Consider the following 14720-nt stretch of genomic DNA (forward strand, 5'->3'; position numbering starts at 1 on the left):
TCGCGCTAACAAGATTAATGCGCTGCTCTAATTACTCAGGCTATCATGTAAACACCTAAACTTGCTTATAAAAATCAAAGCAGATTAATATATCTGGATTACAACTCAATCATTCAATATTTTAGTTATAATTAAAAAATCAATGCATCAGAAAGATAAAAAAGTGGTCGCTGTACACAACAGCAGCATGGCTGGTGGTGGTGGGAAAAAACATTGTTAGTAGAGCAAAAAGGCTTTCATGTTACTACTAATGAATGGAATAAGTTAATCAAAGCAAAAAACTGCCCACACAAGCATAAACCTTATTTCGTGGGACTAATAAGGTGTTTCTTGTATGCTAACACACATCCACACACACATACTTGATTATCAAACAAATCATATTAGGGAAATTAATGCAAACCCTTTAAATGCCTAATTTTTTCTAATGAGCTTAGTCTTGCACTAGTTGTTAGCAATACACTGTAGCATTTAGCAATTGTGCTGCAGTGTGTACACAAACCAGCTGTATTCTCACTTTGAATCACAACCATGCATATCTGTGCTTGATTGGCTTGAAATGTAAATGTGAGGGCTATTGACAGTAACTGCATAGATATCTGGTTGAGACAGTACTGAGGGCTGATTGCTCTGAGCAGGGGGATTCAACAGCTTCTCAGGAAACCAAATGCCTACAGCAGTATTTGTGAGGATAAAAAGGTATGGGGGTTCCCAAACTCAAGTATTGCCACAGGGGTTTTCATTTTCTCGAGATAGATCTGAAGGTTTTGGGAAGGGTAATCAGGAACACCTGTACATGTACAGCAGACAATTTTCTCAAGGACAGCACAATACATTGGGTTGGATGAATAAACTAATATGGGTCATATTTCAGCACAAGAAGAAAGATGAGCGTTTAAGAGACTGAATAAAATAGAAAGTGGTTTACAAACATATTGTTTCATATAGTGTTTTGCTGTTATGACCTATTCCAAGCATGGTCTATTTCCTGAGCAGGTTTACAATGTTCTCTTTTATTCTTGTCAGGGGCTTCAGAGCAAAGCTTGTAATAAATGCAGAGACAGCAGGGAGAGTTGCGTAAATGGCACTTGAGTGGCTAACAATTACTGTATTCCCAAGCCTGCCAGAGTGCCCAATGAGAATTACTCTGTGGTGTAGAGTATCAGGGATCGATACACACGCAGCAGAGGGAAAACCATTAATTCTTATTAATAATGAATTAGCAAGTTATTATTTTCATGAGGAAATACTTAGGAAATTTGTCTGATGGCATCAGTACTGGTTGTATTAATGGAACACTTTTCGGGCCATTAGCAGGCTACTTGTTTGCAATTAATTCCATATAGAGCTGCCTCCCCTGCAAGTTATTTACCCCAATAAAGTCAACTGCACTTCAGGCCGTTTGTTTAAACTAATACACAACATGTTTGCTATCTGCACTTCTGTTGAACACCAAGAACCCCCACCCCCTCAATGACACCCTTGTACACAGCACTTGAGATAAGTTTATGGACCATCAGGCTGAATTATATGAAGCAGGGTTACCCTCCCCTTGGTAGATGTATCTAAGGTCAGCTTGATGGTTTTTTATTATCTCAATTTAAAATGTAATCTCTAATCTCTCAAATTGAGTTCACATTAGAGAGATAGCAATGCACAGTACAGCAGTCCACCAGCTCCTCCACTTGTTGTTGCCGTGTCAATCACACCGTACAGTTCCCCTCATGGTAAACTCGACAAACATACCGATTAGGGTGAGTGAGACAAAGGTTTTTAGCTCAGATAATTAGGCCTAAACCGTGAGCATTAACCTTTAGAGACACAATGATTCCCTATCTTCACCTCACACCGAGAGCATCCTGGTTTCAAACTAGGACCTGTATGGGTGGAGTTTCCTATTTCCCCACATGTTTAAACAGGTCTTTTCTGGATAGTCCAGTTTTGTTGCACTATACACTCCCACTCATTGACAGTCAGTTCACACTGCATTCACTCATCATAACCAAGAAACCAAAAAAGATATATTCTTTTCTTTTTGGAGAATGATAGCATAGTGAAAGATGATAGCGTAGTGGCGGAAGATTGATGGAGCTTTTAAAGCTTTATCAGAACTTCAGTGAAATCGCAAGAGCTACGCCATTCATCATTGCTGAGATACTGTACTTAAGACAAAATATCTAAACCTATAGAAGAGAAGGGGGAAAAGAAAAACATTAAACTTTCAATACCCTTGTGAACCGCGGGCTTTCTATTAGGCCTTCCAGCCTTCAGTGAATTATTCAAGACAGCGGAGAAGAACAAGAACTCTAAGTGCAATTACCCTTCACTCCCCTCTTCCCAGTGTGGGCAACATTAATGTAATGGCTTTCATCTTCTCAAGCCGATTATGAACGAGGGAGGCAACGCTCAAGTCTGCCCTCTTTCTCTCTTCTCATCTGTCAGTCAATATATGACATTTGAAGAAGAAAAACAACAATGTGCTTTGGTGACCAATGGCTGGAGTGGTCATTTAAAACAGCTGTTTAAAATAATAAATGCTTCAGTATTAAAGGTGAGGAGTTGAGTGTTATTTGTTATCACACAATTGAGAATCTGAAGTATTTCATTACCCGGGGTTAGAGATGGAACAATATTGGATTAAATTAATGTGATAATCGTGAATAAAAACTCACGAAAACTGTCTAGCTCATTATCATGGTAGAGAAGTGAAAAATAGAGGCTGATTTAAAAAATACATGCAATGTTGCTATTTTTAATGCTTACTTTATTTATGCAGGGAGACTCGTGATTTATGATTAACTAAGATTTTTAGTTTTAACCTAGACACCGATGTCTTTGTTCTACTTTCACAAGATTACACTCATTTTGCTGCACTATTGCATAAGGAAACAATGAGAGGAAACTATACTTGATGTTTTACAGTACCTCTTCTCAATCCTAACACCCATAACTTCATGCTGGCTGGAGACTGACCATAAGTGGATGGTCGGCCACACAATGTCGACAATGCAAATGTAAAATGCTAAATCCCTCCATGTCTCCAATGACCAGGATCTTAATGAAGTATGTGGCCCTAAGTTACAAGATAAGCCTGCTAACGTCTTGGCTGAACTGCACAGCTCATCTGCACAGCCCTGAGGCTACGTCATCACCGATGTTTATTTTATTCACTTGATGAAATATTGTCAATTGCCCTGTCATGAAACTAAGTGTCTTTCCATTCGGAAACTGTGAAGGACTGACTTGACTGTTGCATTTGGAGGCATGTGTGGGTGGGTAACACATTACAAAGAAGGAAAAGCACATTTTGAATGCAGCTTGAATATGCAATAAAGCATATAGCATGACATCTTTGTAATGAAATCCACACTACTGTGTAAAGTTGCTTTGGGAATATGAAAGGAGATTCATGGCAAACGATTGGGGGGGCTTTGTTAATGTAGCTTGGTAAAGTCCAATGGCCACCTTGGCGTGGACTCTGAAATGAATAGACCGGTGTGGAGAAAATGTTAAGTGTGTTAACTGGTCCCGGGAGGGGGTGGGTTGGGGGGCTCGCTGCTGAGATGGATCCTAGTATCTCCCATTTTGGGGTTAGCTCATCACCATGCACCCCTGTGCAACCCCACTAACCACATTAATTTGCCTCCCCTAGATTAGCCCTCCCTCAGAGACCACAAAGAGCCCCTACCATTGTTCTCATATTCTCACCCACATGGCCCTGAGGTCTTAAGTAATTCAACTCTCCACTAGGCAAAATTGAGAGAGAAATTAAATTATGTTACTGTGGGGACATAGAACAACAATTACAATCTGGCATTACTCCAGCAAGCTCTTTGTTGCTTCCATTATGATTTGGCATCTTTGAAAATCTAAGGTGACCATTTACTCATGGAATAGTTGTCACCCATGCTTTATGCTGCAACATGTCCATGGGCTGATTGGGTTGAGTTTCATTATACATCTTGGAGGATGCTCCAACAGTGAACAATATTTCTTTCATTCAATTCATTTCAATTCAAAGTAGGTAAGGAGTAGGAAGGAGTTTACATGTCTTTCTCCATCTGTCCTTTTCCGGAAGGACACCGGCGGTTCTTGTCGTCCTGTGGCATTGCCAAATCCAGGACACGGCAGTGGGTTTGCGTGACTGCCTCTGGCTGTACTATTGAGCTGTCTAATTAAACTATTAATCTCACATCATCAACCCCCGATGACCCTTTCCTCAATCCGTTCTGACATTGCTGCACTGGCTTATGAAAACAACTTTCCATCAAATCTCCCCAACCTCTAAATTGCGTTCTTTATCTTGCAGGTGTTTTTCACACACATTTCTTTCTTAGGGTGCATTTTCTGTTGTTTAGTTCTCCCTCCACCGTATCCTCTCTCAATGTGTCCGTATGATGTGTGTGGACCACAGCTGTGTGCTAACTGCATTACTCTCCAAGTGGCTCTCCAAGGTGGATATGGTTACTTTTAATTAAAAAAAGAATCAATTTCTATCCCTGTCAGTTTTTGAACTGGGTGACCATATGGACACTAAAAAATACAATCCAATTTCCAGCCGCCCAGCCCCCCATCTGGCCACCCCTCTCCAAACCACTTTGGCACTTCAATCACATTAGTCCATTGTAGGAACTTTATAAATTGTCATCTATGGCGCTTGTCTTGTGGGTTATCCTTTGAAGATATGCCTGGCTATTTTGGGGTATTACCTGTATAATAGCTGAAAATAAAAACATAACAAACTACAATTAATCTATTGGTGGTACGTGGGAGGACATAAATAAGACACTAAAAGGTTGTGGCATGTGGTTTGATGTGAAAACTCCTCAAGTTAATTATGGTCCCATTGTAATCCTCCTGCCAACGGGAGTGAAAAGAGCTGGCTTGGATTCAAAGGCCTCGGTGGTCCTGCCACGCCTCACATTAAAAGCCACCAAAGATTATAACATGAGAGGCAAGAGAAGAGACACCTACATCAAAAGCTTATTAATGCCAATGAAATAACTCACAATGACAGCACGACAAAAAGATAACCATTACATTTATTTGCTGGCTACGTATGACTTTGAGGCTGACCTTGTGGGCCAGTGGCCTAGTGTGTACCAGGGGGCTGTATAGAGAGGTGGTTGATTAGGCTGAGCTCCCCAGGGATCGATGAGACGTCTGCGATCAGTACTCGGAGTAATCACCCTGTATTGCATGCCTACTGAATGACGATAGAAGATGAATGATGTTTCAGGGCTAATACATTGATATTGCTGGTGGAGGATTTCTTGAACTTATTCTAAATTATGATGAATTGTACAATCTTGAGTATTATAAAACAAACATTATAAAAACAACAACCTTTGAAATGTAGCCACCCTAAATCAACAAACAATGCACTGTGAATGGAATAACCAATAGCTTGTATACAAGGACTAACACTGCTCACACATTTGCTACCTGTGGTTGCATTGCCTGCTGAACTTTTTCAAGGAGGAGACAAAGACACCAGACTGAACCCATGTAATCAGAATCTCGCCAGGCCCATAATATCTGTCTGGTATCTGCCCTGTAATACAGGAAATCCAAACCAGAACTATCAAGTTCACATAATTAAGTTGCATAAAAATTACAGGCTGGATCTGAAGCACCCAACCCTGCCATTAGTGGTAGGTGTTATTTTTGCCCCCCAACTGTCTTATTTTAATTATATGTCTGTTTGCTCTACAGTCTGGGTAATAGCAGGTCTAGGCATTTCCCTGTGTGTGCTTACATTAAACTACAACCACAGGTTAACCTCGGACCTGAGCCAAGTTTGTCTATGAGGCTATGGGTCTGTTTTTATCTTTCCTTTAAGCTGAAACTCTTTTCGGAAGTTCCTCATTTCTCTCTGTGCGTTTGGGTGTATCGTCAATAAAAAAGCTTGTGCTCGCTTGTCACAGGAGAGTATCTTTGCCTCTTAATTAAAATGCTTGGTTTTGGCTTTTTATCTGTAAATTATATAATTACCTTAATTTGAGACTAGTGCAATCTTGCTCTCATGGTGACAGAGAGCAAAAAAGACGATGTATTTACAAAAGTAAAGATAATGTAGAACATTGTCCAAATTAACCCATCATTCACAAAATTGAACACAGTAAAATACAAGCTAGCCAGCTATTTCTAGCTGTGTATGATTCTTTAAAATAACTGTATACTGTTCCAAGTATTTTTATTTTATATCAAGATACCATGGAGGAACCAGACATATTGCAACATATTGCAATTGGTTTGGTTGCATAGGAAACACAGCACTACTAGACTGGGATCAAATACATTTCATTGTGTTTAAATCTGGGGATGGATTCTGTGCAGTGGTTCACATCTATTAAGTCTGACTTGATTTGGTCCGATCACATTACGGCTGAGCAAAGACTTTCCAGACCACAAGAAAAAGAAAAAAAGAGGAGGGCAAAACTTTTCTACAAGGTCAGGTTCACACTGATACAATGGAAAACCCTAGCCACACCACAAGAGACAAAGATGACAAGACAGGGCTGAGTGAGACAAGGCAACGGGTAAAGAAAAACAAATCCTACTGGACTTTTGTATGAGAGCCCAGGGCCGTTGGCGTGTTCAGTTGGGGGAATGGGAGGAGTTGGGGCATAATTGAATTACAGTGACCCCGTGACAGCACTATAGGTGAAGTCATGTGCTGAATTAAATCTGTCCCTGACCTCGTCTTCGGCAGGGCAGTGCTTCTTGGCCGCTCCCAAGACCCAAAGGCAGAGCAGTGACGCATCTTTCTGAGCGCCTTCGTCCAGTCAAAACCGTCATTCAGACAGACAGACACAGAGGCCGATGGAGCATCACTTTGTGCACTGTGCGCAAATGCCAAAAGCTCTCTATACGTCGGGACATGCATTAGACGCACTGCTATTTCTGTTTGTCGGAACCCACAAAAGACACCAAATGTAAATTGAATCTGTATTCTATTTTAAATGCACTGCACAGCATGAAATTGTGTTCTCTGTGAATGGCCCTCCAGTTAATTAATGTGCAACAATATGCTGGGTTAAATTCAACACAACATAATACAGCAAGTCTCTTTAAACGAGGAGAACATCGACAAAAGCGCTGAATTTGTTCAACTGATCACAAGGTAATCTAATAAACTGGAAAGTAGTCTAAAAGAAAGTGCTTTTTACCCTCCCATTGTGTTTGATTTTTCCCATTGCATGGAGCAAATGAGGGCCTTAAATGCTCTAACTGTCAAAATACTTGTAAAGCTTAAAATATAATCCGATTGTGCAGGAAGCAAGGCAGGTCTTCACAGGTGAGTGAGGTTACTTACTGTCTGCCTGCGAGGAGAACACCATGCAGCTGAGTAGAAGCAGGAATGGCAACGCCTCTCTGGGCAGGAGGGGCACTGCCAGGTGACGATTAAGCCCCATGTTCAAGTTGGCACTGCTCCCTCCTCAGTCCCCTGCTAGACACGTCCCACTCTGACAGGATCAAAGACTAACACCTGGGAGAGAAAACACATGCAGAACAGGAGCACAGAAACATTAGTATTCAAACCCACTATATATTTGCATATATTTGAATGAGCATAATAGCACAGTAAAGCAGAGATATCAAAAGCCAGTCACAGAGCAGAACCGAAGGAGTTGGAAATGTTGCGTATTTGTAAGAAAGCCCTAACCCTATGCTTGTAAGACAACAACAAGATCTTTGGTCGCGATCAACGAGGCACCCAATACCCACAACAAAATCCTGCTCGGGGCAGATGAAAATACAAGTGAAGCAGATGTAACACGCAAACTACATCAGCAGAAGGGTTATGAAACAAATGCAGTACAGTGCAACAAAGAGAAATCATGGGAAGAAAGAGCAGGAACAAAAGAGGAGGACAGAGCTCAGTATTAAGCTCCTCAGCTATCCTCTCACAATGGGGATCAGTTAAAACCCAGAGGACCTCCTGAACAGTACTCCCTGAGGGCTAACTCCCACTTAATGTTCCCCATCAAGAAATTGAAAACTGTGTCTTCCAGATGGGTTCAAATCACACTAAGTGCAATGATCTCATAATATGACAACACGTATACACATACATAAACATTTACATACAACCCACCCTAAGGGGACATGGTTGGTCAACGAAACAGCAGCAGGTGTACCACAAATTAACAAAGCAATAAAACAGAAAGCATTGCTCCATTGCCTTAAGTCAGTGGATCTTAAACTGTGGGGTGCGCGCCTCTAGTGGAGCGCAGCGGTATTACATGTGGGGCGCAGGAGGAAATGCAGAAACACCTTTATTGAGAATTTCACATATTACACAAGTTCAAAGTACATGGACATAAAAGTCATTAATAAATGCATGGTGAAATGCCTGTACCTTCGTGTACATGTTTACGTGACACCGTTAACAGGTCACGCTTGCGCATGAGCATTTTCCTTCCTCCGAAGTGGGGCGTGACAGAAACAGTTTGAGAACCACTGCCTTCAGTAGTGGGTGGAGACACAAAAACAAAGGCAATCCCTCAAATTAAACTGCAACAGCATTGATTATTTTTCTTTTTAGGATTAGATTATGTGTAGGAAATGACTTGATATGAGCTGATAAGATTTGGATGTATGACCTAAGTTGGTTATAGCCTACAGTTTCAATGTCTAATGCTATTATAAACAAAGTAACTGTGGATCCCCATAAATTGAGCTAACTACATTTCTTATCCCTACACTCTTGCCCATGGCCATCTGTGATGAGTAATCATAACGCAGACTATAATATGGTAAGGATAGATATCTCTCTTTTGATGGAATTAAAGCAGTATCTCCAGAAGACTTCAGAAAAATTAACTAAAATGAGAAAAGTGTTTAAAGTTTTAAAGTAAGCCTACTTTTGTCTTCAAGGGCTCCTTGAAAATGATTCTGTGTAAAGCTTTTACAAGGGGCCTATTTCAGCTGGTCGGCTCAGTCTCACTGTCGAGTTTATATTGGCAACTGAACAATACTGATTGCTGATATTTCTGAAAAGAGAGAGGCGCTCACAATGTGGAATATCCAGAGGCTTGCTAGATGGCCATTCATTTCAGCTAAATAAGTTTGAGTGTCAGGTACACAATGGGTATCTTGTGGTGAAAAAAACTTTAGATTCTTAAGCCTGGGGAGGTGTTGAGCAGGCCATTACTCCCGTGGCTATGAGTGTGGAAACGCACACATCGGGCAACACTTTGACCACCCTCTTTGTAAAACCAAACCAAACACTGCTAGGCAGAGATCTTAGGAAAGCTACATGTCAATGGGTTCCTTTTCTTTTTGCGACGTCACTTGTCGAAGGAATAGACAGACCTGGCGAAGTACAATGATGTGAAGGAATGCTATGCGGGAGTGCAGGGGCCTCACCTGGGCACGGTTGCAGACAGGTATCATTGACGTCCAGCTTTTCATCACTGTTTATCACTCATAGGAATGTGCCTCTGGGCATTCATGTCTATTTAACTGATTTCTGATGCAACACACTTTGCATCCGAGGAATTTTCAAACACTGTGTTCAGCCAACACCATCTATCGTCAGTGGAAGTTCAAGCTGTGATTGTATCAAGCTGTATTATGCTTCTCCCTGTATGTCGATTTATGAGAAATACCCACAAGTAATACACAATAATTTAACACCACTGGAAAAAAAGAGAATCCCTTGCATCTTCACCTTCACTGCTAATGAGAAAACATGCAGCTCGTTGTTGGTGTGTTAAGTTGTGACAGTCTGGAGAGGAAAAAGAAATACAACTGCTCACTGTGCCAAAGAGCTGGATCCCAACCCCCACTCTGCAACCAGGATTAAAGACATCTAGGCCTCATTTCTATTGTAACTTAATACCTCAAGTTAGCTTTGCAAAATGAGTGTAACTCACATCAAGTTTGTTGGCTGACAAATTTGTTTTGATACTAATTTTCATGTACGCCAGCGTTGCGTTGGTTCATGTCGGTGGGGAGGGAGAGTGAGTGAGTCTGATAGAGTTGGCTACTCGCCGTGCTCCAAACCCTTGGCGGTGGAGGGATATCTTTTACAGCAGATGCCAGGGAGAGGCAGATGCTTTTCATCTTCAATGAGACAAATTCCTAGAGCGAGGTTTATTCTTTATTTATATAGCTGCTTATTTATCCCAGTGCAGCTTGGTGCCTCCCAGCTGCACGCAAATACTATGGCAGAACACTTGCCACAATGTGCATTTGTGCTGTGGCGCCAGTGCTACTGCGAGAGGGACAGGGCACCAACGTGGAAATGGTGCAGTGTGATCTGAAATGTGAGCAAGTGGCTCAGCACACAGGAACCATTGTTGGAGTGGATGGCTGCCCTTGTGAGATTGTATGTGAATCCTTCTGTCTTGTTAATGATTTCATTCTGAAGTTGCATTTTGAGTATGAGTAAGAGAGGAAATTGTGTATGATAGAGAAATAGTTCGCCCTGCATCATTAATTTACCAGAAATTGAAAACCTAATTAATAATCACAATAATTAGTCAGGATGAATTCAGGAAAATAATTGTTTAACAGCTTGAAATAAATACAGTTTGAAACTGCAAAATAAGTAAATAATAAACCAGTATGCCACAATGTACTGAAGTTCCACATGTTTATTATATTGCAAATAGTAAAATGATGGCATTCTAGCAAACAAAATTATGTATCACTCAGTTATGTCCGACAGTGCTTCCTTGTTAAAGCAAGTTAGAGAACAGAATTCGGTTTACTTCGATCAATAGACAAGACAAAGTCAGAGCTTTGTTAGTTCCCTCCAGCTCATTATCATTCATAACCTATTGAAGACACAAAAAGGCTGTGTTTAATAAATCCAAGCTTCAAGCTTCCAAAGCTCATGATGAGCTAATGTTTAGGAACAGCTGTTTTGAAACACTGAGTTTTGAGCCAGTCAAGATGTTAAGATCTTGTATCCTATATAGAAAAGGACAATGTTACAGTGGCGCCATTGTATCTAAACACACAGAAACCATGAAAGAGAAAAGGAGTTTATTAAATTGACACCAAAGTTTAAATAACCCTCACCGATTAGCCACTCGTCGGGGCATCCACTCTTTTAAGTCATTTAGGAAGAGGCTTTTGGGTCTTGAGTATCTGAGTAGTTCTCAGTAATGCACTGTGTAACATATACTGTGTGTATATATATATATATATATATATATATATATATATATATATATATATATATATGTGTAATAAAGGCAGATCACTAAGAAGTTTAGTGAAGTAATTAAAAAGAGAACAATGGGTTGTGAACATCTCAAACTGTAAACTGTGGAGGACAAAAGCGCTTTTGAGTGAGGTGAATAAACACCTATCCTGTTTGCTTGCAGCCCACATCAGGTGCCTGTCATTCAAGTCATCATTACCTCCAGTGTGTGTGTGTGGCAAGGGAGTGGCCACCCATACAGAATTGGTTGTCTACAAGCAGACAATGACGAGATTAAACTTGGCACAGCTGCGCAGAGAGAGCGCAGAAGCTGAGTAAACACTACTATTAAACTAACTACAGGTAGCATCTCTGCTCTCCATCGTTTCCATCCCTCCTACTCATGTTCTCTCTTTTTCTTCATCTCTATTTTGGGAGGGGGGCAGCTGAGATATATGGCTAGCAGAGTGTGGAGCTAATCACAGCCGTCTCTGGAGGTGATAAACCCAGACCAGAGGGGTTTCTGTTGGCGCAGCCTGCAACGGCTCCATAAACACAGTTACAAGGTGAATTTCGACAGCAGTGTTTTGGCCCCTGATTAGTTTGCCATGCCCTAGATCAGCGCTGAACACCCACCACAAGACCCCAAGAGAATTACTGCAAGCCGACCAGCCCCGTATTGTAAAATGAAAGTGCAAAGTTACGAAACAAGGTTTTCCCTCCAACTCTGAAAGCCTTTCTGTATACACAGACTTGATGGTGCATGTCTTTTTTCACAGGGCTGGGACAAGGCCCTGCATTGAAATTCACCTCACAAAGAGTAATGTCCTGTGACCTATCAAGTTTTACAGCGCTTTTGTTTACAAGCTGATTCCACAGAGTTAATTGTTAACACCTTACTGCCGAGAAGAGGATTGAGAGACTGAAAGGCAGCTATAACAGATAAATGCACTTCCTTAAGTTGAGCAATAGAAAGTAAGGATCACTTATTATGCTGACCTACAATGAAAGCACTCATGTAATAAATCACACAGTTGCTTGTCTGCTTTTGTGGATGACTTAAAGAAATCCATCAGGTAGTTAAATACAGACACTTCAAAATGTACGTAATATAGTACTACATCCATGTGGACATGACACAGCGTCTCCATGACGCACTGTGATGTAATCCGTGACGCACGAGTGCTGGACTTAATTCACCAGGCACCTGATGCACTAACTTGCCTCTCAACAGAATGCAGAGACCATAGCACATTGGCTTCACCCGTTTGATACAATGTCGATTGGCATTTAGTCTGGTTGAATGAACATTTAACAAAACTCAAGCGCCTCCATAAATTGCCACTGAAGCGGGGATTTACAATCACCTCTGGGGGGCTACCAATCTTTTCAGCTGCAAATCAATCTTGGAATGAAAGGTGATATGTATTACACTGATATGTATTACACGGAGTAGAAGAGACATACCAGAGTGCCACTTCCATTTGAATTTATTGGAGAGTGATTATTGGCGTTGTCGAGCTGCAGAGCAAGGAGAAAATGGCTTGCTCTACAAAGTGCTGGGCAAAGGGCCCGCAATAAATCAAAAAAGCATGCTCAATGCAAAACAGACATTCATCAAATATCAGCAATGCTTTGCATACCTGGAGCAATGGAGTGGATGGAACAGCTTTCTGTAAAGGAGCAGCGACCTTATGAGCATCATCTCTTAAAGCTTTTATGCTCAGGACTTTTGTATGGAAAACTTGTATTTATTGTTTATTCATTTTATCCCCTTTGTTGACATCCTTAATGTGTGGGTATCAATTATTTTTATTTGTATTCGATATAATTGGTATTAACATTATAATATTGCTTCTAAATCATTACTGTTTACCTTTCGCATATTGAAAACCCCTTTTTTATCTCTGTATTAAAAACAGGTATATGAATAAAAAGTGTTGTCATTGTTTATAAAAAACCTCAATGGTCGGGTCTAAATAAAACTGATGCAGAATGATCAAATAACAAAGCTTTGTATTCAATTTAGGGTCTCTAAAATGTTCTCAGCCCTAGTTGCCCCAGTGCAGAGACTGAAACAATATTTTTGTATTTACAATGTAGAGAGTTCTACAAATGAAATACTGAGAATCTTTCTGTGCTATGTCCAAACATTAAATTAGCAATAGAAACTGAGACACGTTCTCAAAGGCAGATGTGCATATATATATCAAAAGGAAATTCACACTGTCAAGCAAGAAGGATGGGAAAGACGTCACCACTTGATGGTTTGCTTGCAGACAGATGGTGCCATAAAATGACTAGGCAGGCAGCACAGAAGGCATGGAGCCCCCCCCCCCCTTCCTCACACCATGACTTCAACCTTCCCACCCCCACCACCCCCTGGGCAGAAAAACTTGTCTCCACCATTAAAAGACAAACAGAGTGAAGGCTAGTGAGCAAATAAGACAAGCAAATGTAAAGCTCCGTAGATCAATAGATGACCAAACAGATGCAGTTGTGAAAGCTCAGCTCCATCAGGGATACATCATGGTTGGATCTTTAGCAACTGGAAAGAGCAGGCGTATTAGAAAAATGAAAGCTTTGCAGAACTACAGTAGGACACGGGTGGATAGAGAATACAAAACAAGCTGAAAACCCACGGTACAAGCAGAGCTTCTCACTAGTATTGCTCAACAAACCGTCACTTTCTCTTTGTGTGTGAGTGTATTCACTTCCAACAGGTGGCACTTTGGCCAGGATATTGGGCCCAACTTGTATAAGAGGGTAGGAGGGGGCTTTTGAGGGGTTCATACTATTCAGCAGGTGTCTACACTATTCTAAATCAATTACCTCTAGTGAGTCAGTGCTTAGGGTAGGGGGTATTGTAAATCAGCTTGGTGTCAGGCCAGATTAGTGACTGTAACGGGCTAGGAGCGAAGCTCTTTGGCCAACAGGGACCCTCCAGAGGCCTGCATGAGAACCAAGCTGTGGCCTCAGTGCTCAGTGACAGAGCAGCAACTCTGGTAATTGTTTGCAACAATACTTTGTACTAAGGTCGGGCTATAGGAGGATGTATACTGTGAGACTGGCAGAGAATCCGCTGTACCGTTTCCACCTCTTTGGTATGTCTTGTCATAGGAGAAAATTATTCAAATCAGTAGGTAGAACAGCTTTAAAGCCTAAATACTGGATTTTCTGCATTTTTTCATCAATTATTAAATACTTTGATTTGTTTGGTGTTTAATTCACCGGATTAGCCTACTCATACTAGGAAAATTCAAATTACAGTACAGTATTGGCTAGTAGTCAAAAAAGTGGCCATTCAGTGGCTCATGGGTCCTGGGTAGATGGCGTGTGCTCATCCAACTGTACATGATATTAGCCCCTTATTTCTATACATTCTTTAATGCAAATATAATTGAGGCACTGTTATGTCAGCAACCATCCACTAAGCACGGAGGAGAGGACACACAACCGTAGCCTACATTCACTTTATATGACATGCAGTCCTTTCATACTATACTGGATGGTTTTTGGTTTGTTTGGCTTCAGAGCTACAACGCGGATAAAACTGTAT

General features: G+C 41.0%; 1 protein-coding gene across 5 annotated transcripts in view; it reads right to left on the minus strand.

Annotated features, from left to right (window-relative positions):
• LOC117745969 (receptor-type tyrosine-protein phosphatase F) overlaps positions 1-14720 on the minus strand; it is a 153182-nt gene that overhangs the window by 92864 nt on the left and 45598 nt on the right. For all 5 annotated transcript variants that reach the window (XM_034554668.1, XM_034554665.1, XM_034554667.1 and 2 more), the window contains one exon: positions 7319-7492. In XM_034554668.1, the coding sequence (XP_034410559.1) occupies positions 7319-7418 (100 nt within the window). In that variant the 5' untranslated portion in view covers positions 7419-7492. The remainder of the gene's footprint in view (positions 1-7318; positions 7493-14720) is intronic.

Source organism: Cyclopterus lumpus, chromosome 17, assembly GCF_009769545.1.
Source record: "Cyclopterus lumpus isolate fCycLum1 chromosome 17, fCycLum1.pri, whole genome shotgun sequence".
Taxonomy (NCBI): Eukaryota; Metazoa; Chordata; class Actinopteri; order Perciformes; family Cyclopteridae; genus Cyclopterus; species Cyclopterus lumpus.